General features: G+C 38.7%; 1 protein-coding gene across 2 annotated transcripts in view; it reads right to left on the bottom strand.

Moving 5' to 3' along the window:
* DCC (DCC netrin 1 receptor) overlaps positions 1 to 27,955 on the bottom strand; it is a 1,302,902-nt gene that overhangs the window by 357,515 nt on the left and 917,432 nt on the right. For both annotated transcript variants that reach the window (XM_061400228.1, XM_061400229.1), the window contains exons 10-11: positions 6,477 to 6,625; positions 4,758 to 4,896 (exon numbers count right to left, since the gene is read on the bottom strand). In XM_061400228.1, coding sequence (XP_061256212.1) covers positions 4,758 to 4,896; positions 6,477 to 6,625 — 288 coding nt within the window. The remainder of the gene's footprint in view (positions 1 to 4,757; positions 4,897 to 6,476; positions 6,626 to 27,955) is intronic.

Genomic DNA, 27,955 nt, shown 5'->3' with positions numbered 1-27,955 from the left:
TGCTTATTCTACTGATGAATGACATTTGGATCAATTTCTAGTTTGGAGTTATGAGAATAAAACTGGTCTGAAAATTTTAGTTTGTGCTTTTGCTGGACAACTGCACTCATTTCCTTCATTATATACCTAGGAGCAGGAATACTGGAAGAAGAAGAACTCCTTATGAGGGTTAAACATATGCTAAGTTTTAATAGATACAAAGCTTTCTAAAGTGACAGTACCAAGACAAGATTAAACATAGGCTGGAAATAACAATTTGTGTGATCAGAAGAACTAAAAAAAAAATTATATTCTCACAATGAGGAAGAATTTAATATGATCCACACTCAAATTACTCTATAGCACAATAAAAATTAAAATAGGTACAGACCAAAAAACAATACTATGTTCTGAATCACATAATTGTACAGCTTACCAGAAATGCAATTCTTTAAAAGTGAAGATTGGAAATAAAGTCTTAATACTAAAACTACAACAAATCAGAAACATGAAAAATACCTCTAGTTTATGTTTCATCTGATACTATAACATTTACATTATATTATACATTATCACCAAATAAAATTGTAACATAGATTTTTGGAGGAAAGGGAAGGTATCTTAAATTTATCATGCATTTTGTTCTAGGTGCTATGCTAGTCGATATGAAACCCTTAAATGTCCTTTTAATAAAGCTTACAAATGATATTTAGCTCCTCATCTCAGAAGACCAAGAATATATAAGAAAAAGAGTAAACTACCACAATCTGATAATTTTCTGTATTAGGAATTTAAAGCCATGAACTCCCAAAGGTGTTGTCTATTTTTGTCTATCACAAAAATATCACAACAGTGTTGTCTATTTTTGTCTATTTTTTACAATACAAATTTCTCTTATTTTTCCATGATAGCACACTGTCTATTCTTGCTTTACACAGTCAGGAAAGAAAGTGAACAATGTTTTCTACAGTATTTTTAGTTATTATTTCCTCCTTTACACTATCAATTTTCATAGTATTTACAAATAAATAGATATCAACAGACAGGATTAGTGAAAATGAGTGGAATTCAACATTTATCTATTGGGACTTTATTTGTCTTATTTGACAACGCTTCCTTGTTTCATGAAGCAGAGGGGAAGGACATGGTTCATTGCTTTTCTCGTCAAAATGTCAAGTACTTTATCATTTACAATAAGTTCATTAAAGCCAATCAGAGTCATTTGATCTGGAAACTCCTCTTAATACAGTGGAACATGCTGGTTTAAGCACGTGATGATGAAGCATTCTGTGGAGTAGATTAAGTTCCCATATTTGTAATGAGTCATATAATCACTTGAATTCCTCTCCTTAGCAAGCCTGAGCTGTCCTGTATACACAATTTGTGGATTGAAAGAATTTATATATAACTGAGCATTTTTCTTGAGGGAACTAATATGAGACATTTATTGTAGAATAAGAGAAATACATTTTTCCACACTGAATCTTCCTTCTTTACTAACTAGCTTCCATGACCTGGCTCTTCTGCTGACTAGCATTTATGACCTCTATCTTAGTTTTGTTGTCTATAAAGTAGGAAAAAATACAGTGTTGTGAAGTATGTGGAGCCAGGTCTTGCACTAATAAGTACTCAAGAAATATTACTGATAAAAGTAAGAAGCACATTCCTATAGTTGAGTTTGCCCACAAAATCTGGTCCCTATGCCTTCAGACATAGGGTAAGTTGGCATGGATGCAAATACATGCTCATTAATTCATAAAACCTATAAATAACCTATTTATGTCAACTAATTCAAGAGATAGTATATCGGAACCAACGGGCAAATCTACTCACAGTCTGTACTAAATATTAGACTGTCTAGATTGATGCTTTACGCCAACTACAAATTGGCACTTGCCAAGAGCCTTACCAGCAGACTGAACAACAAGGCCATTTGCCATCTGCCTCTGAGGAGACTGAACCCTATGCTAAGTGAAGTCGCTCAGTCGTGTGTGACTCTGTGACCCCATGGACTGAAATCCTCTGTCCATGGGATTTTCCAGGCAATAGTCCTGGAGTGGATTGTCATTTCCTTCTCCAGGGGATCTTCCCAACCCAGGGATCAAACCTGGGTCTCCCACTTTGTAGACAGATGCTACTGCAGCTATTAACCTTCAATAGCCTCTGAGGGAGTTCAGGGTGGAGTGAGGACCTCTGTGCTCCAGGGAATCTGGTGGGACAGGTCTTTAGATAGTCAGATATTTTCAGGAACTGATTTTATGATCTCAATCCTTTTAAATCCCTTCATGGTGACATCAGATCCTTATGACTAGCAAAAAAGTTTTTGTAAAACAAGTACTTAATGATATTCAACTCCCCCTTCACCAAAAGGGGTTTTTATATATCTACCTTCCCCCAGTGTCACTTTGGAGCAGTCTCTCAGAGCTATCTGAGGTGCTGTCTCCTGGGCTGCAGTCCTCATTTTGACCCCAAATAAACTAACTCACAACTCTCAACTTGTGCATCTTTTTTAGTCGACATCTACAATTCCAAGGGTCTGAAAAAGCACAACATCATAAACCAATGATACACTGAATGGAGGAATTTGAACAATAACAATGTTTCTTCCCAGAGAAACAAAGTGGAGCTAAATTAGAAATGACAATTCATTAGAGTAAAATTTTTTTAATAAGCATCTTAGCCATAACAAGAATACTTTTGGGATAATTAATTCAGAAAAACAGTTGGCATTTCATTTTTTTTAATTCAATTTTTCTATGGGCCCAAAATAATTTTTTAGTAAGAATTTCTAGGGCTTTATAAGAAATATGAAGTTCTCTGTAACACACATATGTAGACATAATTATATGTTAAATGAGTCTCACAAATAGGAAGTCCTAAAGATGAGTCTATACTTACAAACACTTGTACAGGTTTGGCTGAACTGCCTGAGTAATTCAACAAATATTTACTGAGTAAGAAGGGATATAGAGATGAATATAACATCACCTCTCATTTAAGGAACATTTAAAATAATGAGAAAGAGAGACACTGGCATAATAACATTTATTAAACATCTAAATATATGCCATGCTCATGTTTCAGGTGCTTATATGTATTACCCACTTAATTTTCACAATATCTGCTTTTTATAACATCTAGAAAGTCAAGGAGAATATGGCTTTATTAAGTACAACTAGGAAGTGGGTGACTATAATTATAATTAAATTCATCTACATGTGACCTCAGCATGGAGAGCTTCAGTAGAGAGGAAGGGACATCGGACTGAAGTAAAAGAGATGAAGTGATTGTAAAGATGAGCACAGATGAGGTCAGAGTGCCCAGTCCTAGGGGCCCCTGGCATGCGTGCTTTCTGTATCAAAGGCACCTGACAGAGCGAGGCTGGGGGCCTCTCGCACAGTGATGCTTGTTGATGAGGCTCATGAAATCCTTTTATTTAAATGACAGGCATTTTCTAAATCCTATATATTGCAACACTTCTAAATAACAAGTCTTGGATTAATGAGTAATAATCTATCTTTCTCACTTATGACATTTAAAACCAAAGTAGAGAATAAGGCCACAGCATTACATTCAGAGTGTGAAAGAAATCTACATAAATTATGTAAAATATTCATTTTCATTTGTTTTCCTTTTATTTTTATAATTATAAGTTGTGAAGTAATTTATTCTGCCAATAAATATTCCGTTCTGTCTTCAATAACAGAATCAGATGAATGAGCTTAGGAATTACATTAAAAATGATACCAAAGTGGTGTCAGATATATATTTTTTATATTGAAATTGCAAATGAACATTACTCCTGTGTCTCCTTTGCACTGTCCTTCAGAACTGGCATGTGCTTCCTCATTTCACTGATGTTGTGTGGAGTATTTACTCAGATACTTTCTGAGATTAAAGCATGGTGGATTGGCGAACGAATCACAAACTGAAGTCATTTTTTGAAATTCACAAGATCAATAATTTATAGAATTACACACACCAACATGGAAACTGTTGTTGAAAAGAAATAGCTTGCCACCTTTTTAATATTCATAGAGGTCACAGCTCTGCATTTCTGCACCTGCCTGAATTGTCACTGGCCTCATATCATAAACTCTGCTATGCTTTATTTTCACTTTTCATTAAACTTCTAACATTTCATTATCATCCGTTTCTTAGATCTCTAGTTACCTCTGCTACTGCTTTGTCAAATTCATCTATTTCATTAAGATTTCCTCCTTTTTTTATGGCATTAAAAAATATGTCTGATCTTTCATTTGCTAGGCAAGGTAAAAGTAAAATATAAATTTTCAGGTTCAGTTTTATTACTTTCAATATTGGATTATTTGGCCTATATCTTCATGATTTTTTTTTTTAAATTGGAGGTATATGTAGGAGGATTGTCCATTATTTAAACACATGTAATCACCTACCACCGTTTAGAAGGAGAAACAAAAGATGCTGATGTAAATTAGCCCCCACACATGCACAAATGTGTTTGTATTTATAGGAATAAAGGAAAACACACACACAAAATTATTTTGAGCTCTTAGGCAGTAGTCACACCTCTTGTAAATGACTAATTAGGACATCCTGATTCAGAGTGTATACCTTTTCAAAGTTTAAATTTGACTGTAATAAGTGGTTTGATGAATAAGCCAAATTTCTAATGTATGTTAGTCTATTTCATTAAGTTTTAGTTAGGACCCCTTGAGCACAGAATCTATCACATGCATTCAATATTATTTCATTATTATAACAAATAAGTGAGTCAAATTCCACTGTCTATAACTTACCATCAGAAAGCGTAACCACTGTCACGTCGTCAGTAGATACTCCTGGCCCATACCGGTTATAAGCTAGGAATCGAAGACTATATTCCGTGAATTTTTTCAGGCCTTCCAGTTTATAAGATAGCCCATCAACCTCTATATTCTGGAGAGATAAAACACCAAAATTGTTATTCAGGAGGCACGTTAAAGCAGAAATGGCAGCCATTCTGAGCAATCAGTGAATTGATAGTAGACTCTCATTCACAAAGCAACACTCTAGCCTTATTATGAGTTGTTATAAAACCCAAATGGTGACACATACTCCTCCACTAAAGACCGAACCACTCTGTAGACTCCTAGTTAAATTAACACCATGCTGTCTTCACAGTCATTAAGTTCCAATTTGTTTAATGCCACCCAATACATTGAATAGTGTATTGTATTAACAACCACACCAAAACTCTGACAGGCAGAAGGCAGCTCATGAAGCCACAGGAATAGAGTTGCTCCTATACCTGAAATGAACTAATTTCCCAAGAAACAATAGAATTCTTCCTTCCCCTGCTGAAATATACTCATGGCTCTTGAAACTGACAGATACTTTGCTACAATAGCAAAGAATACTTGGCTATTCTCTCTCAAAATGCTGGGAGGTTAAGTTGAAGTGTTTTCAGCACTTCACAGCTGAAGAAATGAGGTGCTGGAGGTGAAGTTCACTGAGAAATGAGAGCCAGTTTGCTCCAGAAGACCCATTATGTCACTCTTTCCAATGATTCTCACACTCACATTTATCTTGGGTAATATTATTTAAATGGATTGGTAAAATGCGTTATTGAAGAACTAAAATGTGTAGGAAAAAGGGTAGAATAGAAAGCTAAAAATAAGAGCAAAATAGCTTGGGAACAGTAGACAAACATGAATGACTGATTGCAAAGGAGGATCTCTTAATCACTCTCATGCTATAACTAGGAACTGCTGTGGATAGAACGAATGCAAAATTTTTTTTAATGAAAAATATCTATCCTGCAGAGTATGTGAAAGCATGAGGACCACACTATGCTGGGCAGACTTCACAACACATCGTAAGAACTCCAGGATCTCAAGATCACTCCTGGGCCCTTCCTATTTAACTACCCACTAGCTACGTATCTTTTGTTACATGAAGTTGAGACTCTGGAAGTAAACATCGCAATAGTCATATACATGTTAACAAAACAGAATCGTCCAGTTTCATGTGTCGCCATAAAGGTTCATTTACTTTTATTTGAAAATCTAATTTGCTTATTTTCCAGGATCTGTGCTAACCACAGATTAGAAGCAAAATGAAAGGAGGAGGAATGTAGTCTTCAGGAGTAAAGTATACGGAAAACAACAAGAAGCCAGAATTCACATTAAATACGTGAATGAAAAAGCAATTTCACTGAGGTCACCGAATATGATTGATCATCTTTTAAGATAAGGACTGAAATACAAATATTTTTCTGGGATCAGATGGGCTTATTCAAAGGTATCCTGGCCCAGACTGCGATATACTCAAACAAAACATCGGCATCCTTTTTACTGATTTCTCCTCATTGCCCATTTGCCCACCAGAATTTAATTACTGAACATTTTCAATACCAGTTACTTTAAAACTGATCGGCTATCCAATTAATGTGCTGGATACTGGCTTGTATCAAGGGCCTGCAGATCTCCTGCAGTTTCTCCGAGAGGTGTAGGTGTGGGGCCCATTCTCTCGCCTACCTGTTCCTTTCCCGTGGACACTTCCGTACAGAACAGTCTGTAACCTTGCACTGGACCATTTGCATAGGCAGGGGGTTCCCAGGTAATAAGAATTGAGGTAGGTGAGGTAGATACAGCTTGCAGGTTTTCTACTGGCCCTGGAACTTGCACTGTTTACAAGAGAAATTGATTAGTACAAGTAAGTTCTCTTTCTTGAAACAAACAGAATTCCATCTTTTACAGTTTAAGGAAATATAGCACCATGTATTATTTTTAGAATCACATAGTATAAGAATGTAAAAACACACGGAACACAAATAGAAAGTAGCGAAATTTTAGAACCATTCATTTTAAAATTCAGAACAGAGCTTACATTAAATCTAAATTACTTATTTCATTTAACAGTTGAGGAAACTGGTCAAGGAGTCTAAATGACTAGAGTAATGGCTGGATTAAGAGTGGGATTCTTAATCTAAATTCTTAGCTTGGAGAATTTTCTACTTTGCCAGTATGCCTTTGTCTGTGTGTTGCTAACTGCAGAAGGAAAAGAGGAAACACAATTAGAATATTTGTACATCATGGTCATATTTATAATTCAAGTAGGCAGTACGGTTATGGATAATTTACCACATTGTCTTTATTGAAGCCATCATTTTACAATCTTGCCCAAATCTGGGTCCTTTAAATTAATTTCAAGATTTAATTTCAATTTTACTTTCTAGCATTCCATTTTCTCTTGCAACTATTACTTTACTTAATCAAGGATAAAAAGCTTGTTCATTAAAGAAATCAGATAAACACAGGTCCACAATCACTTAACCAAAACACTTATGTCCAGATATGTTTCTATATCCAGAAGTTCTCGGGTTTTATAAAGGAAACATGGTGCATATGCAGTGCTTTATGTAAGACCCTGAGTGGAGTCTGTTGTGTTGTAGTGCCCTGTTATTACACCATCCATTTGCAGCAAACATGCATTCACACCAAATAGAATTATTCAAGACTATACACAGCCTGACATAAGATCAGGTGAGATGAGGCTATGAGATGAGTTAAGAAAATCCTTCATTTCAGATATGCAAATTTTGAATTTCTTCACAATTTTTTATTTTCTCATAAGCCTTGAATATAAATATGTGGTTTGCAAATGGTAAATGCAATAACCATGCTAGTTACTGCACTCCAAAATAAATAAATAGCCCATCATTGCAAGCATAGCAATGACTTTAACTTAAACATGCTGTGTATTCCCCGCCAGCCTTAGATACCACCCAGCTTTGGACAGATATACATTCCAGGCCTCTAATCAATCCCTTCTGAGTTTGAACTTCCATAGCAAATACCATATGAAACCCCAGCTGACATGATATCCAATGACAGACTTCCTGGATCAGCATTGAGCCTGGGCCTCTGGATCATTTTCAGAATTTGTTCCACGGAACCCAGCTCCTTAAGGCATTACTGCTCACACTTTTGGGGTGGGGGAGGCATACTCAAAAACAAGTATTTTCTGCTGAGACAGGCTGGGACCTGAGTCCCTTTGCTGCAATGCTTGTACATGGATAAAAGTCTCCTCAAGAAACAAAGGTTGACTGGCCTCTTATCAATTTCTGTTGATTGGGAAAGGGCAAGAATTTCCGTTGGCATTGATATCACCTTCATACATTACCCCACCAGTCTTCAAATCCTGAGAATCCTTATTATTGACAACTGCATCCTTTTCATGTTAACAAGTGATTATTAATAATCTCTTAAAAAATTTACATGGAAATAATTTTAAGCCCACGGAAAACATTAAGAATGAGAATAGTACACACAATACCCTTGTTCCCTTTATCCAGATCTACCTATTGTTAGCTTTGTTCTATAAACTATCATTCTCTCTCTCAATTATCTATCTATCTATCCAGATTAGGCCACACTTATCAGGGCTCTTTACCCCGAAACTCTTTAGTGCATATTTCTTAAGAATTAATGTGTACATGAATAATACAGCTGTCAACTTCAGCATTTCGTATTAAAACAGTATTTTATCTAATCATCGTTTGTAGTCAGTGTCAACTGACTTGGTAGTGTCATTTATGCAGCGTTTTCATCTCTAGTTGAGGATCCAGCTTATGGTCAAGTTTGAACTTCACTACTCTATCTCTTAAGTCTATTTTATACTGAGACTGTTTCAAAGCCTTTCTTTACTTTTAGGCCGTTTATTTTTTGAAGAATATATCCTATTTTAACTGATAGAATGTTCTCCATTTTAGATTTGTCTTTGTTTCTTCCTACTGAGTTTAGGTTATACATCCCGGGCTGAAATATGTTGTCCTTCTCAGGGCATGGTATCCAGAGGCATGAGATCTTTGAACCCTCACTTATGTTAATCTCGTGAACTAGGTCAAGGTGCTATCCGATTTCTCCACTATAGGGTTAAGTGGTCCTCCTGTACTCTGGTCCCCTGCTTTCCTGCTTGCAACTCATAAACAATCTGTGTGGAGATGCTACACTGGAACCGTGCTCTTTAACAAAGTCTCTAGGTCCTTAGGCTGAAGGACAAACACATGACTGTGTACACACAGATACACACACAAACTCTCAGGAACATACATATAGTCACATGTACAGATGCATACGCTATCTTTCATGACTCCACAGAGATGCCACCCGTCCTAATCCATCTCTGTAGGGGTCATTCTTGCCTTCCCCATTCTTCTTCTATGGGATCTTTCTTTCTTCCGAAGGGAGAACTGTGACTCCCAAACAGTTGTATTTTGACAGACATTTCATGAAAGTGTCCTCACCTCAGTATTCTTCCACAGAAGAGTAATTTTTCTATGGAAATCCTTTATTTCACAAATGGAACTTTAGTAGACAAATGTTAAACAGTGGTGAGTCTTGCCAGTGTCAAAGTTTATAGTGATGCAGTTAGAACTGTATTATAATAAAGCAGATATTCTGTTCCATGGGGGCGAGGGGAAGCAAACTCAAATGTGCCTCCTGATACTCTTCAACTGGAGGGGCTTCCCAGGTAGCTCAGTGGTAAAGAATCTGCCTGTCAATGCAAGAGATGCAGGAGTCATGGGTTCAATCCCTGGGTCAGGAAGATCCTCTGGAGGAGGAAATGGCAACCCACTCCAGTATTCTTGCCTGAATAATCCCACAGACAGACAAATCTGGCAGGCTACAGTCCAGAGGGTCACAAAGAGTTGGACACGACTGAGCACACATGGACACATGCTTCAACTGCATTTTCAAAGTGCAATATTTTAAACAACACACACACACAGAAGTTGCTCAGTCATGTCCAACTCTTTGCGACCCCATGGATTGTAGCCCACCAGGCTCCTCGGTCCATGGGATTTTCCAGGCATGAATACTGGAGTGGATTGCTGTTCCCTTCTCCAATTTTAAACAACAGTAAGTAGTAAAAACATTAATGACTTACATGTTTCTTTGATTACTGTTATATTCACAAAGACAATGCGAACACTTCAAGGACTATTTCTGATTTGGGATCTACTATTTTTCTAAGGAAGGCAGACAGAGAAAGGCACAGAAGCAATGAGATTGAATGACCTGCTAAAGATACATGTTGAATGTAAGGTAACCAGGATTATGAAAGTTCCCACAGAGCATATTCCTGCAGCCCAGTGATGTGTATGGGATGGAATGTATTCTTTGTTGCTTTCTCATGGCTAAAGTGGAAAGGGCATTGCCTACTAAAATGAAAGTGAAAGTCACTCAGCCGTGTCCGACTCTTTGTGACCCCATCAACTATACAGTCCATGGAAAGCTCCAGGCCAGAATACTGGAGTGGGTAGCCTTCCCCTTCTCTAGGGGATCTTCTCAAACCAGGGACCAAACCCAGGTCTCCTGCATTGCAGGCAGATTCTTTACCAGCTGAGCCACAAGCTTATTCTGAGAGCAAAGATTCAGATTTTAAAACGGCCAAACTCCAAAGCCATCACACCTGCTGAGAGATGTAACACATTCAAGGAAGGTTTTCAGGAGGTGTCTAGAAGAAAGGAAGCGGAGGCAGTGTTTGGGGAGTTTCTGCCTGTCTGTTTCACTGGAGCACAGTGGGGTGAGGGGAACAATTCAAACTGTCTTCTGTATTTGAGGAATGAGGCAGAAAATGAATTTGCACTTCACCTGCACACCACGTGTAGTCAGTGGCAACCTTGCCAAGAGATCGGGGTGTAAGGAACGCCGGTGTCACTCTCAGAGTTTCCTGAGGTGCCTAGTGTGGCTTGGGAGAGAATCTAGAAATGACCCCTGCACCCAGAGCAAGTCCCCTGAGAATCCGGAAGGATGAGCTGAGAGGGCTACATGGGGTGGGATGGGAGGATGTGTTGTGATGCTGAGACGTGGGAATCAGCACTTCCATCAGGCGCTGTGGCAGACGAGTCTACAGGGACTCAAGGCAGAGTCAAGACAGCATCCCCACAAGAACAAACATTAGTCATCCTTCTCCTCTGATGATTCCAGCCAAGGCTGCTGAGTGTCCTGGCTGTCCTGGGTCAAAACCCACGCTTAGTTTCCCAAATAATAAGAGCAGCTGTCTTCTTCATGGGGATATGCACAAGGCTAGGTATACAGAAAGTATTCAACAAATGTGAGTTGAATGAATAACTTTATATAAATGCTATGGTAAGTCACGAGCCTAAAAATATAGTATATAGTCTAACGCATTTGATTTCGCTGATGCAGAATTCTTACTATGAGTGATCAGAAAATTGCATTTTCCTACACACCCGATGAGAACTAAGTTGGTATGTTTGTCCATGTTTGCTGCATGCATAGGAGCCTGTGTGCACTCTGCCCATAGTTTAATTTGTCTGTATGTATCTATGGCCTACATACAGTTACCAACAGGGGAACATCAGGCAGCAAGTAAGTGTCATAATTTGGATTCAGGACACACTGGTAGTGTCAATAACAATGATCTGTTCACCAATTGGATTATTCTCCTTTCCTAATGATCATTAGACACCATTGAGGAAAAAGGTGTGCTTTGGAAGCCAGAAGAATTTGAGGCAGAGATCATAGACACCAGAAGAAAAAAGGAGCATTCAGAGCATTTAGATTAAGCATTCACAAACAACACTATTTGTTTCACAGCTAACATTCGACTAGTTGGTATAAAGTTTTCAATTGTCTTTCTCTGAAAAAGTGTTGCATTTTAGAACAAACTTACTTCATATCTTAACTTTTTGTTTTAAAATATATTTTATTTTGTGATTTGATTCAATTGGTAGATTTTCTGTAACATTCTCATATATTAAGATAAATACCATAATCCTATGTTGTCCTAAGTAAATATAAACATCACAACATCAAAGAATTATCAAATATATGTTTATCATATATAATAATATACATGCAATTAATGTAATCTAATCTAATCTGTTGTTTAGTTGCCAAAAATATTTTTTCAGTATTTTTGATCTGAGGTTGATTGCATCCAGGCATGCAGATACTACAGACATGCATATCTATACATATATTATTTATATATTTAATATATTATATATATATATATATATATGACTGTATGCTGCATGCATGCTAATTGCTTCAGTCATGTCTGACTCTGTGCAACCCTATGGACTATATTAGGCTCCTTGGTCTATGGAAATTTCCAGGCAAGAAATTTCCTGGGGTGAGTTGCCATTTCCTCCTCCAGGGTATCTTCCTGACCCAGGGATCAAACCCATGTCTCTTAAGTCTCTTGCATTGGCAGGCAGGTTCTTTACCACTAGAACCACCTGAGAAGCCCCATAAGACTGTGTATCTATATCTATATATAAAAAAGTAGTTGGCTAGACTGGCATTGATTAATGAGTTACTTGCTTATGTTAGATTCCATTAGGTTAGATTAGATTGAGCTTCCCTGGTGGCTTTGCGGTAAAAAATCCACCTGCCAATGCAGGAGACATGGATTTAATCTCTGGGTCAGGAAGATGCCCTGGAGAAGGGAATGGCTACCCACTCCAGTATTCTTGCCTGGGGAATTGCATGGACAGAGGAGCCTGGCGGGCAACAGTTGCAAAGAGTTGGACATGACTGATCAACTAAGCATACAAGCATCTGTAGATTTGGGATTCATGAGAAGCCTTGAAACCAATGCCTCGCAGATACTGAGAGACAACTATACAGACCTGCAGGCATACCTTGGAGATCTTGCATGTTAGGTTCCAGACCACCCTGATAAAGCAACTATAATAAAGGAAGCCACCCCAAACTTTTGGTTTCCCAGTGTACATAAAAAGTTATGTTTATGCTATATTCTATTATATAGTATGTTTTCTATTATAAATATATATTCTATTATATAGCATGCATTTTGTCTAAAAATCTACATATCTTAAAACACTTCATTGCTTAAAAAAAAAAAAGGCTAACCACCATCTGAGGCTTCAGCGGATCATAATATTTTTGCAGGTGGAGGGTCCTGCCGTGATCTTGGTGCCTCATCAGGGTGGTGGTTACTGAAGGCTGGGGCAGCTATGGCACTTTCTTAAAATAAGAGAATAATGCAGTTTGCCAGATCAATTGAGTTGTCCTTTTACTTGAACATTTAGAGGCCATCCTAAGCTTATTAACTGGCCTAATTTCAATATTGTTGTATCTAAAGGAATACAGAACAAACAACATGTGTCAGTTATGTTCAGCTTCTTTATACGGGTGCTATTAGTTTGTGGCATCTGTTGGATCATAGGAAAAGCAACAGAGTTCCAGAAAAACATCTACTTCTGCTTTATTGACTATGCCAAAGCCTTTGACTGTGTGGATCACAATAAACTGTGGAAAATTCTGAAAGAGATGGGAATATCAGACCACCTGACCTACCTCCTGAGAAATCTGTATGCAGGTCAAGAAGCAACAGTTAGAACTGGGCGTGGAACAACAGACTGGTTCCAAATCGAGAAAGGAGTATGTCAAAACTGTATATGGTCACCCTGATTATTTAACTTATATGCAGAGTACATCATGAGAAATGCTGGGCTGGATGAAGTACAAACTGGAATCAACATTGCTGGGAGAAATATCAATCACCTCAGATACATAGATGATACCACCCTTACTGCAGAAGTGTAGAAGGAAAAATGAGCCTCTTGCTGAAAGTGAAAGAGGAGAGTGAAAAAGTTGGCTTAAAGCTCAACATTCAGAAAACGAAGATCATGGCATCCAGTCACATCACTTCATGGCAAATAGATGGGGAAACAGTGGAAACAGTGGCAGACTTTATTTTGGGGGGCTCCAAAATCACTGCAGATGTAACTGCAGCCATGAAATTAAAAAATGCTTGCTTTTTGGAAGAAAAGTTATAACCATCCTAGACAGCATATTCAAAAGCAGAGACGTTACTTTGCTGACAAAGGTTCATCTAGTCAAAACTATAGTTTTTCCAGTAGTCCTGTATGAATGTGAGAGTTGGACCATAGAGAAAGCTGAGGCCAAAGAATTGATGCTTTTGAACTGTGGTGTTGGAGAAGACTCTTGAGAGTCCCTTGGACTGCAAGGAGATCCAACCAGTCCATCCTAAAGGAAATCAGTCCTGAATACTCATTGGAAGGACTGATGCTGAAACTGAAATTCCAGTACTTTGGCAACCTGATGCGAAGAACTGACTCATTGGAAAAGACCCTTATGCTGGGAAAGATTGAAGGCAGGAGGAGAAGGGGATGACAGAGGATGGATGGTTGGATGGCATCACCGACTCAATGGGCATGAGTTTAAGTAAGCTCCAGGAGTTGGCGATGGACAGGGAGGCCTGTCAGCTGCAGTCCACGTGGTTGTAAAGACTCGGACTGAGTGACTGAACTGAGTTTCTGGCACCCCCAAGTAATTACAAAAACAACAATGAATATTGACCACAGATCACCATGACAAACATAATAATCATGAAAACATTTGAAATACTGTAAGAACTACCAGAATGTGACACAGAGGCGCAGAAATGAGCAAACGCCAGTTGGAAAACTAATGCCAGTAGTCTCCCAACAGAAGGCTGCCACAAACTTCTAATTGTAAAAATGCAGTATCTGCAAAGAACAGTACAGCAAGGTTTTCCTGTATAGAGATAAAGAGAGAGAAAAAGATGACCATCCAGACCAAAACAGCATCTGCATGTGAGACGTTCTTTTCCACAACATTCCTGGTTATTGCCAAGACTCTGTGTTTCATCCTTCAAAACTGAGTGCCTCTACTGAGTTTATGATTAACCCCTCTATCCAAACTTTGCTCCCTTTCTTTTCCTAAACCTGCTCCTCTCAAAACTAAGGAGTATCAAAAAAAAGGTGGGGGGGGGGGGCTGAAACTGTATACAAGCCTCTGTTGTTCCTTGAAGTAAAAAGCTTTTGCTTTAGTATCCAAGGCCTCCCCTGGGTCTCAAAAGACTGGCTCAGGAGTTAATGACTAGGAAATATGAAGATGTAGAAACGAAGAATAGCTGTTGGGCCAGGAAACTAGCAGCAATGCAGACTATAAATCAGCCACTTAGCAGAAACAGAGAACTCACAGTTCCCTGAAAGACACAGATAAAGGACTAAGCACATTTCTAAGTTGTTCTTACAGAAAGCAGACACCCACCAGATGAAAATTGCTGACCTCAAGTATACAGACCCCAGACCAGTTGAAAGCCAGAAGATTAATGATGCTAAACTTCACCTTGAAGCCACCCAATTTGAGAATTCTGCATGAGCTGAACAGAGCCCCTGTGGTCCCCTTCCTCACATAGCCTTTAAAATTCCTTCCCTGAAAGCCACTGAGAAGTGTGAAACTTTTGAACATGAGGTGCCCATTCTTCTAGCTTCAGCTCAGTTCAGTCACCCATCCATGTCCAACTCTCTGTGACCCTGTGGACTGCACTACGCCAGGCCTCCCTGTCTGCGGGGAGCTGTCCGTGAGAACGGGGTCCTTTGTCCGAAGGACACAGCTCTGGGAGCTGTCTCAGTCCTTGAGGGTTTGCTTGCAAACATAGCTCTCTGTCCCGCCACCCCAGAGATTAGGCGCTTATTTACTGCAGGCACCTGGAGTTCTGTGCAAACTTCTCACGCACAGAGAAATGTTATCTGGTGTAAGAAATAATAACAGGGAGCCATTCCCATGCTCTCAAGATTTCTTGTGACTGTTTGTAAGATGTATAGGCCAACCAAGAAAAAAAGTCAACTGTCTTGTCTTTCTCACGCTCTTCTGTATAAATATGAGATGCTGAATAAAGTTGGTGTCAGACTGCATCCCTTCGTGGAGACGTGTCTGAACCTCTCGACCCCATCTTTGTTGTAGTCTCTTGCTTTAGTTTTTTTCTTAGCCCCGCCGTGCACGTTCTCGGGACCTGATCGACTTTGCCGGCTGGCACCGGCACCTGTCCATCACCACCTCCCGGAGTTTACTCAAACTCATGTCCATTGAATCGGTGATGCCATCCAAACCATCTCATCCTCTGTCGTCCCCTTCTCCTCCCACCTTCAATCTTTCCCAGCATCAGGGTCTTTTACAGTGAGTCAGTTCTTTGCATCAGGTGGCCAAAGTATTGGAGCTTCAGCTTCAGCATCAGTCCTTCCAATGAATATTCAGGACGGATTTCCTTTAGGATTCTTCTTGCTTGGTGCTATGCAATAAACACTGTACTTTCATTTTTACAATCCAGTGTCAATAGATTGGCTTTACTGTGCAGGGAAGAGCAAATACATTTGGTTCAAAAACAGCTTAAAGATATTACATGCTTGCTTTTCTTCACAGCAGTGCTATAAATTCAAATTCCTAAATTCCCTATTACTTTCCTTTTGAATTATAACTCTAAGAGAGGCCTGTGTGTGTGTTGTGTGTGTGTGTAAGCACATAAGTATATTTTCATATATTTATGTCTTTATTCAGATTTATGTCTATAAACTATACTTGAATATAACTTATACACATTTACATGTGATTCATTATATGCATATTAGAAAGAGACAGAAAGAGAAAAAGAGAGACTTAAAGATGTTCAATAGTAGAAATTAGAAGTGGAGTCAATAGTTAACAGCTTCAGCTTTCCATTTCATTACATTTTGGTATGTCAGTCAAGAACCTTAATGTGTATAATCACTCATCATTTCCAAGATGTCTTTCATAATCCCCACCGATCCCCTCAGTTGGACAATAATTTTGTTACAAACTGCATCTAATTTCTCTCCATCTCTATTCCAGTTACCTCTTTCTTCAAAGAATGGAAAGATTTCTGAACAGATGCATGATCTATGCAAGTAACTCATCAATCAATGTCAACCTAACCAACTACCTTTTTAAACTTCAACATGCATTACAGTAGAAATTTATTAGAATACCTGTACCTAAGAACAAATTAAATACTGACATTAGAGTAAATGAGATATATTACATGTCACGATTTGCAGAGAACAATAATTTCTGACTATATATATAAATTTATAGTGTAACATGGTACTTTATAATGAGAACTTATTGCATATTAACCCAAAAATGGCATATAAAAGTTGGCTGAATTTTTAATAAAGCATGATTTATCACATATATCAATGACAGGATGTGTGTCTATATTCTATATATGATTAGGTGAGTGGACTTGGGGGGAATATTAGAGTTTAATGAGCTACAATTAATTGAGATGGGAGTCAGAAGGTATGATTTCTTGTCGTTACTCTACTTATGATAGAGATCAGTCATTGGCATCAAGAATCTAGGTGCCCATGGACTGCCTGAAATTGTTTGCAAGTTTGCAGTAATGTAATATATACATTTTTTGAAGTATAGGGTGCAAAGTTTCCATTAAGGATTAGATAACATCTCTGGTTTCTTTTCATTCTGAAAATCAGTCATTCTTTACCATCAAATCATTTGTCTTAATTGTTAATTACTTTATGATGGGAAATATGGCAATAATTTCACTTTAGATACCCTCAATTTTTAATAAAATGCTGTCGTTTCAAAAACAGAAACATTTATGAAACAGATGTTTCTATTTCGTTTTGCAAATCTTGGGTAAGTCAAAGGCATATGAATTCATTTGCTTTAATTTACCAGGTATTTTAGATTTTCCAAATGTCAGAGCTTCTGATGATCGAGTCAAATAGCAAATAAAAACTAATACCCTATTTTCTTTTCTTTCTCTTGCTCTATATCTATTCTAATGTATTTGTCTACCTTCCTGACTTCTCTGTACTGTAATTTAATGTTTGTATTAAGCACACTGACATCCAAATTATGATTTATCAGATATATGCTTCTAAAAATGGGAGTTTAAATAACCTCTTCCAAATAAGAATGGAATATAAGGTTTTCATAGAAAAAGCTTTAGAAGGATCAAGGCATGTCTCTATCATCATAATACTGAATGAGGCTGATATCTTTTCACCATTATACTGATGTTTCCCAGCTGGTAGTCCCAAATGAAGACAAATGTTAGTGTCAGAGAATATGTAGTTGAACATTTGAATATTTAAAGTCTCTTCAAAATGACTGTGTAGTACAATGTTCCTAAATCATTAATTTAGCAGCCACTAAATTTTTTTTTTTAGAACCAAAGTAATAGTGCATTCAAAAAAAAAAAAAAAGATCACATGTGTTATCTTTCAAATAATGATCTATAATTCCCATACCCTCAATTCAGGCCAGAATTCTGAGGGTGACTCTACCTTCTTATGCATGTACTAATATAAAAATGATTCTTGAGTCTATTTTAAAAATGGATAGCAAGAAATCTAAATAATTATCTGTAGTGATCCAAATGGACTTAGGCCACAAAGCGCTATTACTTAAGCAGCAGCTTCCACTGCCAGTGATATCCTCACTGAATGTGTTTCAAATGCAAACCATTTCTGAAACTATTTGCATTTATTGATAATAAAGTGTATGCTTTGATTGCCTCTTTGATTTTTTTTTTCTCCTGTAGTTAACAGCTTTAATGATATTTCTATGAAATCTGTTTCTATTCTGTATGGGGAATGCAACATCAAAAAGCCTGCAGGCAATGTAATTATTAACATAATAAAATCCCTTCTTGACTGAAAAATGCAGTTAGGAGATAATGACAGTAGTCTGGCAAGGAAGAAGTGCAGACTATAGGGGTAGGTCTCTATTACCAAAATCACAGGCGTCTGACAAGATTTGGTTGGAAGAAGCAGTTATTACCTGATCATTTTATTTTTGGTTTGAATAGGTGCTATTAGCTAACTCACAATATACTCAACTGTGTCCTTATATGTGTGTGTGTGTACACATGTATGCATGTGTGTGTCTGTAGACATATATTGATGTAGGTATATACAAACACAAAATATGTGCGATTTATATGAGTTGCATATTACCTATATATACAAATGTGTGTGTGCATATGGAAGACCTTGAAGCTGCAGCCCATGGGTCACAGAGTTGGGCACGACTGGGCCACTGAACAACAACAACTAATACACACACATGCTGATATATTGTTGTTGTTTAGTCACTAAGTTGTGTCCAACTCTTTTGTGACTCCATGGACTATAGCCTGCTAGGTTCTGCTAGCCATGGGATTTCCGAGGCAAGAATATTGGAGTGGGTTGCCACTTCCTTCTCCAGGGGATATTCCCGACCCAGGAATCAAACTTGCATCTCCTGCACTGGCAGGCAGATTCTTTACTGCTGAGCCACCAGAGAAGTCCCACTGTTATATTAAATAATTGATATTTTTGACAATGTAGTAGAAAACACTTAAATGATTCTTTTTGAAGAAAAGTATCTTAAAAGTAGTCTTTTTGTGGTAAAGCTTCTAGAACTAGGAGTAGTGTTATAATAAAAGTGATTACAGGGACTGAACTCAGTGTCAGATCTTTTCAGTAGAGCAACAGATTTTTCACTAACACAACCAAAGGGTAATGACCTTGATGAAGGACATAGCTTATGATGAATTTCATTTTGGAACACATTAGCTGCCCTTGAGGTTCAGCTGGTAAAGAATCCACCTGCAGTGCGGGAGACCTGGGTTTGATCCCTGGGTTGGGAAGATCCCCTGGAGAAAGGAAATGCTATCCACGCCAGTATTATGGCCTGGAGAATTCCATGAACTGTATAGACCATGGCGTTGCAAAGAGTCATACATGACTGAGTGACTTTCACTTATTTACTTACTAGCAATGCCTAGAAATGTAAAATGTAGTGGGTAATGTAGATTCCTGACTGCATGACTGAGGTTTCAAATGATTGCAACTGGAGATTTTTCAGTAAAGTCAAAGGCAAATGGTTTATCATACAGAAAAACTGCTGAAAATAAACACTGAAGTTAAAAACCTAAGGTTTCAGGCAAATTGCTTAACTTTCGTATTATTAAATGCTTAATGTCATGTAAACTCAGTTATAGTGACTTAATATTTTTTGCCCTAGAATAGCTTGGGTTTGGTCCCTTTCCATTGTGATTGAAATCTCTAGATAAAAGTAACAGTTCATTTTGAAGTCTAATCATACACTTTGTGTGTTTATCATACAATGCTTTCTCTAGTACTGTGAAATATTATGCAGAAATTTTTAGGGAACTTATTAGGACAAAGAAAATATGCACAAACACAGACAATAAAATAAACACACACACACACTTCTTCACAGATGATAAAGTATGTAAGAATGCTAGAAATAGGTCTATCAATGAAGTATACAGTCATTGAGGACAGTTACGGGAAATTTGGTCAAGACTATTTCTTGATCAACAATTGAAAATTGCACTGATGGGGAAAGGAAGGACAGCAAGTTCAGGTGTGAAGGAGGAATCAAGTAAGTCAGGGGGCATGGGTGTGAATGAGTTTAATGAGTTATGGCCTTGATATTTATCTTTCTGGAACAGAATTTACAGGTCAGTCAAAGGAGATAAAAACACAATATAGTTTGGGGATAGCGTTAGATAAAGAATCCTTTAAGTAAAAATAATGAGAAAAATTGCAAAGTGAACTAATTAATGATGGCACAATTAAGCAGGAAACAGCCCACCAGCATGAAATTATCAATGATTAAATTGCCTTTCTACTTTATTAGCATTACCAACAGATCAGATAATATTCTACTGATTTTAGGAAAATGTGGTATGTCTCAAGATAATCTGAAGAAAGTAGAAAAAATAACATGCACTTTTTGTAAGATATTGGTCTCTAGAACTTCAGTTTGGAAACAAGTTTTTTAAAAAGTGTTCTAGTTCAGTTCAGTTCAGTCTCTCAGTCATGTACGACTCTTTGCGACCCCATGAATCGCAGCAAGCCAGGCCTCCCTGTCCATCACCAACTCCCAGAGTTCACTCAAACTCATGTCCATCAAGTCGGTGATGCCATCCAGCCATCTCCTCCTCTGTCATCCCCTTCTCCTCCTGCCCCCAATCCCTCCCAGCATCAGAGTCTTTTCCAATGAGTCAGCTCTTCGCATGAGGTGGCCAAAGTACTGGAGTTTCAGCTTTAGCATCAGTCCTTCCAATGAACCCCAGGACTGATCTCCTTTAGAATGGACTGGTTGGATCTCCCTGCAGTCCAAGGGACTCTCAAGAGTCTTCTCCAACACCACAGTTCAAAAGCATCAATTCTTCAGCGCCCAGCTTTCTTCACAGTCCAACTCTCACATCCATACATGACCAGTGGAAAAACCATAGCCTTGACTAGATGGACCTTTGTTGGCAAAGTAATATCTCTGCTTTGGAATATTCTATCTAGACTGGTCATAACTTTCTTTCCAAGGAGTAAGCGTCTTTTAATTTCATGGCTGCAGTCACCATCTGCAGTGATTTTGGAGCCCCCAAAAATAAGTCTGACACTGTTTCCACTGTTTCCCCATCTATTTCCCATAAAGTGATGGCACCAGATGCCATGATCTTAGTTTTCTGAATGTTGAGCTTTAAGCCAACTTTTTCACTCTCCTCTTTCACAAAGTGTCCCAACCTCCTCATAAATACTCCACACAGTTACTATTATTGTTATTGTGGCACCCCACTCCAGTACTCTCGCCTAGAAAATCCCATGGACGGAGAAGCCTGGTAGGCTGCAGTCCATGGGGTCGCTGAGGGTCGGACACGACTGAGCGACTTCACTTTCACTTTTCACTTTCATGCATTGGAGAAGGAAATGGCCCACTCCAGTGTTCTTGCCTGGAGAATCCCAGGGACCGGGGAGCCTGGTGGGCTGCTGTCTATGGGGTCGCACAGAGTCGGACACGACTGAAGCAACTTAGCAGTAGCAACAGATCATACATTTATGTTTAATTTTTGTAGAAGAGTCCCAAGCAGAAATCCCTAGGAAGCGGATGTTTCATACTTATTTGAGACTCGTATATACTTCAGGGTGTATTTCTGCACATACAAATGGCAGTTCTCTATAAACAGATATGCATCAGAGAATCAGGCGTCTTCGGCTCATGTGCAACCCAGAGTGTTCTCCATGGTGATAACGTAACTCAATCCCAGCAACCTTTCTCAGAGTTGGCTTGTATTATGGTCAGGACGGAAAAAATCCAATCAATATTTGATGTCTGTAGTTTTAACAGAGCCAATAAATGACATGTATGGATGCTTTTATAAAAGAGTCCTGCTGCCGTTTATTAGAGGAGAAAAAATCAAGTCTTTTTCCTGGCAACCAAGTGTAGGTTTTCTTATTCTTGTTGTCGTTTAGTTGCTAAGTCATGTTTGACACTTTTGCGATCCCATGGACTGTAGCTCACCAGGCTCCCCTATCCATGGGATTTCCCAGGCAAGAATACTGGAGTGAGTTGCCATTTCCTTCTCCAGAGGATCTTCCTGACCCAGGGATTGAAACTGTGTCTCCTGCATTGGCAGGAGGATTCTTCACCAATAAGCCACCAGGAAAGCCCGTGTAGGTTTTTCTACATAACTCCAAAAAACCCTACCTTAAAAGATACCATGTCTTTAGGGAAGTAATGTATTGTTTATCTATTCCAAGGTTTTAAAAGATGAGGCACTGCCTTGGGTAAACTCTTTATGGAGGAACCATAAGTTAAAAAAGAAATTTAGAACTCTCTTCTTTGAACACAAAGGTTTCCCAGAAGTCACCCTAATCTAATAAAACTTTGCTAAGAGAGACTAACAGTAATCAATGTGGCCTCCAACGTCAGAGACTTTGGGTTCAACTCAGGCTTATGTGGCCAGGGTCAAGCTATTTAATATTCTTGAGCTTAAATTTTCTTATGTTAAAATGGGATTAATACCAACACCTACCTCATGGCTTTACTGTAGAGACTGATAATAAATCATGAATAGTATCTAGTACCAAGGAAGCATTCAGTAAATGTTATCAACTTTTACAGAGTGCCAGAGAATCAACAGAGAAAACAATGAAAATGTCCTTAAATTTTAGTCTAAGGTGGTAGGACCATAAGAGGCAAGAAGGGGGTCCAGATGAGGTGGGAGAGACGATCAGGGATGAGACCACATTGGGCCTTAAACGCTTTGGGAGGATTCTGATTTTTAAGAATCATAAAGGTGCCAACAGATTTAATCATTTTATACTCTGTCCATGATGCAAATTGAGAATTGAAGGGGGCAAATGTAGGTGCCAGAAGGCCAGTTGGGAGAATATTCTATGCATAGAAGAAAGAGGTTAATAGCTTGATTTAGAGCAAGAGTGATGAACAGGAAGAGAAAAGGAAGGATTCAAGGGCTGTATGGAAGGTAAACATCAAGAGCATTTGATGCACTGGAGGAAGCACAGCGAGAGAATGACACCAAGAATGACTCCTAGACTGGGACTGACATACAGACACTACTATGGATAAACTAGATCACTAATAAGGACCTGCTGTATAGAGCAGGGAATGCCATTCAGTACTCTGTAATGACCTACATGCAAACAGAATCTAAAGCACAGTGGGTAGATGCAGAGGTGTAACTGACTAGCTTTGCTGCACAGCAGAAACTAACACAACATTGTTCATCAACGACACCTCAATAACATTTTAAAAAACAAAACAAACAAACATGAAAGAACGACTCCTACATTTCTGACCTACACAGCTGGATGTTTTTCATCTTGCTTACTGAGACAGAAAACACTGGACTGAAGCGAGACTGGGCAGGTGTGTGAGTGCGGTGTGCGGGCTGGTGAATATCACAGCATCAGCACCTACACTGGGGTTCAAGTTCTTCACTATACACAGGGGCATGCTGGGTATGTAACCCCAGATGGACAGCCACAATCTATTATTTTTCTTCATCTCTACTTCCCTCTTAATTTCCTGGTCTCTCAGCTAGACAATTTCACACCCTAGTTCTACGAGTGGCCTCACCACAGCCATTTTTTTTCTTTTTCATTTATTTCCCCCATATTTTTTTCTTTCTTTTCCCATATATAGTCAGTTGCTTTTCAGGAACATTAGCTAGTCTCCAGATTTTGTGATCATCTGTTTGTTCTGTTCCTACCTAACTTAGCTCCTCTAAACCCACACTTTGCTCTTTTTTGAGGCACTCAAAATAATTACCCCAATTAACAGACCAGACAGTGCTAAAGCACTTCTTTTCTGAGCAATTTACATGGGTGTTGAGGAATTCCGCTCCTGATACTTGAAAAGAGCTCCAGATAAAATATCTTTCCAAACGGCCACAGCAATAAAAATCCCAGTAACAATGAACCTGGGAACACATGTGACCTTGACAATACTGAAATGAATATTCACTTTGCGACTGCACTGACATTTATCACTGAGAAGCACCTTTAACGCCCTTACACATACATGCGTGAGAGGGGAAGATTGATCATAGCACAGGGCAGAAAACCTGGTTGTCCTGTATCTCCAGGAAGCATCTCAAAGGCTCCCTGTCTGCTGACTGAACCACCCTGAGGATTAAGTTTATTTTCAGTATTCAAAAGATAAGAAGTTTATTAACCACATGGAAGATTTGGGCTTGCTCAGAGATAGCAGTAGGAAGACAAATAGTCTTCAGCAGTAAATCATCTCACAGAAGTTGGATCAAGGACTCTGAAATGGAACACAGGGACATAGATGCACTACGGTAGATCCGAAGACTCCTTTTCTTTCCCCAACTCCACTCCCTCGACTTTTATTTTCATCAGTGCCATAAAGTCTTAGGCCAATGTGAAAGAAAGGTCCTTGACTCACTGATTATGATGTTCAGTAAACATGGAGCAAAATAAGGAAAATGATGTTAAATATGAAAGTTCTTTAGATAACATTCAGAAATATTTAAGGCTTATTTGTTTAACCACTGTATTCCAATAGCTCCAAAACTCATTTTAATATCAGGCTGGCAATCTTCTTAACTTCCTTGTGATTGGATATAAAACTTAGGGAATGTATTAGTCATCACTGTCCAGTATAAATATAACGTGAGCCCGGAAGGCTCATATGTAATTTAAAGTTTCCAGTAGTCAAATTCAAATGATAAAAATGAAATAAGTGAAATTAATTTTAATAGTATGCATATTTAGCCTAAAATACATAATTCAAGTAACCTAAAAATATATAATTCAAATCATAATCAGTAGGAAATGTGCTAATGTGACAGTTTACATTGCTTACACTAAGTCTTTAATATCCAGTGTGAATTTTACAGCACACCTCAGTTCAGGCAAGCTATGCTTCAAGAGCTCAACAGTCACTTATGGCTAGTGGTTACCATACCAGACATTGCAGAGATAAGCAATGTCACTAGAATAACTCAAGAACTCTGCAAAATTTAATATTTCCAAATAGAGTGGCAAAGTTACTGTAAAAACATCAAATTATCAAAAGGATAAAGATCATATCATACTCCAAGCGATAAAATTAATCAAACTGTTGGCATAATCTAAAATGTGAGTGACACGCTCAAGCTGTTATTACATTGTTGTTTGTAGTTTAAAATTACATTAAATGATGAAACATAATACCAGAAGTGGCATCAAGTCATTTCTGGGGGTCCTATGCATTTGGTTAGACTAAACTGGCTTGCCAGATGATGCTATTAGTAAGAAACCTGCCCTCCAGTGCAGGAGATGTAAGAGACACAGGTTCGATCCCTGAGTCGGGAAGATCCCGTGGAGTGGGGCATGGCAATCCACTCCAGCATTCTTGCCTGGAGAATTGATTTACAGAGGAGCCTGGTGGGCTACAGTCCACAGGGTCACAAAGAGTCGAACACGACCGAAGCGAATTAGCAAGCACACAGGCACAAGTCACTTAGCCCCTCTGAAGACTGGCAGTGATAATAATAAACGTTATTTCACTGCAAGTTAGTAGAAGGCTTTGAATCAAGTCTTCAACAAACTGAAGCTTAACTTCAAGTAAGTGATTTATAATAGGGAGGAGAAATGATTTCCCTGGCATAGAGGTTAGTGTAACTCAGACTGGTGTAAGCTCAATAATGTTGGGGTTTTAAAAATATTATACTGTTATGGCTATGTTGTTTTAAGTAATAAGAATTTTAACTCATTAAAAAATTGTTAACATGCAGTTAGCCTTCAGGTAATTGTTTCTCCATTTCTCTGAAATCATCATGCTTATCTCCGTGTATGCGTGCACATGTACACACGCAGACACGCATTAACATTGTAGTAGGAATGTTATGCCGTGTTCTAGTCGCAGCTCTGACACGATTAGTTTTGTCTCATTTAATTTTGTCACAGTTAATGCGGAAGTTGAGTTGGGCCAAAATTCTTTTTCACAGGATATTTCACAGATACAGGGGATGGTTATGGGCTGAAGTTGAAAGATTTCAAGGTGATGACACACAATTACTGCTTCAGGTCATCGCAGCTGTTAATACCAGAGTCAAGACACTGCCATCGGTGCTCACGAGGAAAAAACCACAGGGTTTTTTTTTTATCAACCGAAGGTCAAAAAGTGGAAGTCTGAGCATGTGGTCGGTGTCCGTCACAGCTCTTGCTGGCAGGTCCTGCAAACCTGGCTGATTTCTTTCACTTGTCAGTTCCCTTTGGGCCACCTAAGCCGTTTACACTCTCTAATATTCAGAAAATACTCTGCCCTAAGACTTCGCTGGTAGCTCACTGGTAAAGAATCTGCCTGCCAATGCAGGAGACTAGGGTTTGATCCCTAGGTCAGGAAGATCCCCTAGAGAAAGCAATGGTAAACCACTCCAGTGTTCTTGCCTAGGAAATCCCATGGATAGAAGAGCCTGGCAGGCTTCAGTCCATCAGGTTGCAAAGAGTCTGACACTACTTACAAACTAAACAACAACAAAAACTGTGTCCTACAGGACACAAAGCAAGGTTAGAATTCTAGAGAGAAGGTAGTTCAGTTCAGTTCAGTCACTCAGTCGTGTCTGACACTGCGGCCCCATGAATTGCAGCACGCCAAGCCTCCCTGTCCATCACCAACTCCCAGAGTTTACCCAAACTCATGTCCACTGAGTCAGTGATGCCATCCAACCATCTCATCCTCTGTCGTCCCCTTCTCCTCCCGCCTTCAATCTTTCCCAGCATCAGGGAAGTTTCAAATGAGTCACCTCTTTGAAAATCAGGTGGCCAAAATATTGGAGTTTCAGTTTCCTTCCAAAGAACACCCAGGACTGATCTCCTTTAGGATGGACTGGTTGGATCTTTTTGCAGTCCAACGGACTCTCAAGGGTCTTCTCCAACACCAGAGTTCAAAAGCATCAATTCTTCAGCACTCAGCTTTCTTTATAGTCCAACTCTCACATCCATACATGACTACTGGAAAAGCCATAGCCTTGATAGATGGACCTTTGATGACAAAGTAATATTTCTGCTTTTTAATATGCTATCTAGGTTGGTCATAACTTTGCTTCCAAGGAGTAAGCATCCTTTAATTTCATGGCTGCAGTCACCATCTGCAGTGATTTTGGAGCCCGAAAAAATAAAGTCTGCCATTGTTTCCACTGTTTCCCCATCTATTTCCCATGAAGTGATGGGACCAGATGCCATGATATTAGTTTTCTGAATGTTGAGCTTTAAGCCAACTTTTTCATTCTTTTCACTTTCATTAAGAGGCTCTTTATCTCTTCACTTTCTGCCATAAGGGTGGTGTCATCTGCATATCTGAGGTTATTGATATTTCTCCTGGCAATCTTGATTCCAGCTTGTGCTTCATCCAGCCCAGCATTTCTCATGATGTATTCTGCATACAAGTTAAATAAACAGGGTGACAATATAAAGCCTTGACGTACTCCTTTTCCTATTTGGAACCAGTCTGTTCTTCCATGTCCGGTTCTAACTATTGCTTCCTGACCTGCATACAGATTTCTCAAGAGGAAGGTCAGGTGGTCTGGTATTCCCATCTCTTTCAGAATTTCCCACAGTTTACTGGGATCCACACAGTCAAAGGCTTTGGCATAGTTATCAAGCAGAAATAGATGTTTTTCTGGAACTCTCTTGCTTTTTCAATGATCCAGCAGATGTTGGCAATTTGATCTCTGGTTCCTCTGCCTTTTCTAAAACCAGCTTGAACATCTAGAAGTTCACAGTTTATGTATTGTTGAAGCCTGGCTTGGAGAATTTTGAGTGTTACTTTATGAGCGTATGCTGCTGCTGCTGCTGCTAATTCGCTTCAGTCGT

The sequence above is a fragment of the Bos javanicus genome, chromosome 24 (genome assembly GCF_032452875.1).
Source record: "Bos javanicus breed banteng chromosome 24, ARS-OSU_banteng_1.0, whole genome shotgun sequence".
Lineage (NCBI taxonomy): Eukaryota > Metazoa > Chordata > Mammalia > Artiodactyla > Bovidae > Bos > Bos javanicus.
This window is presented reverse-complemented; position numbering and strand designations above follow the sequence as displayed.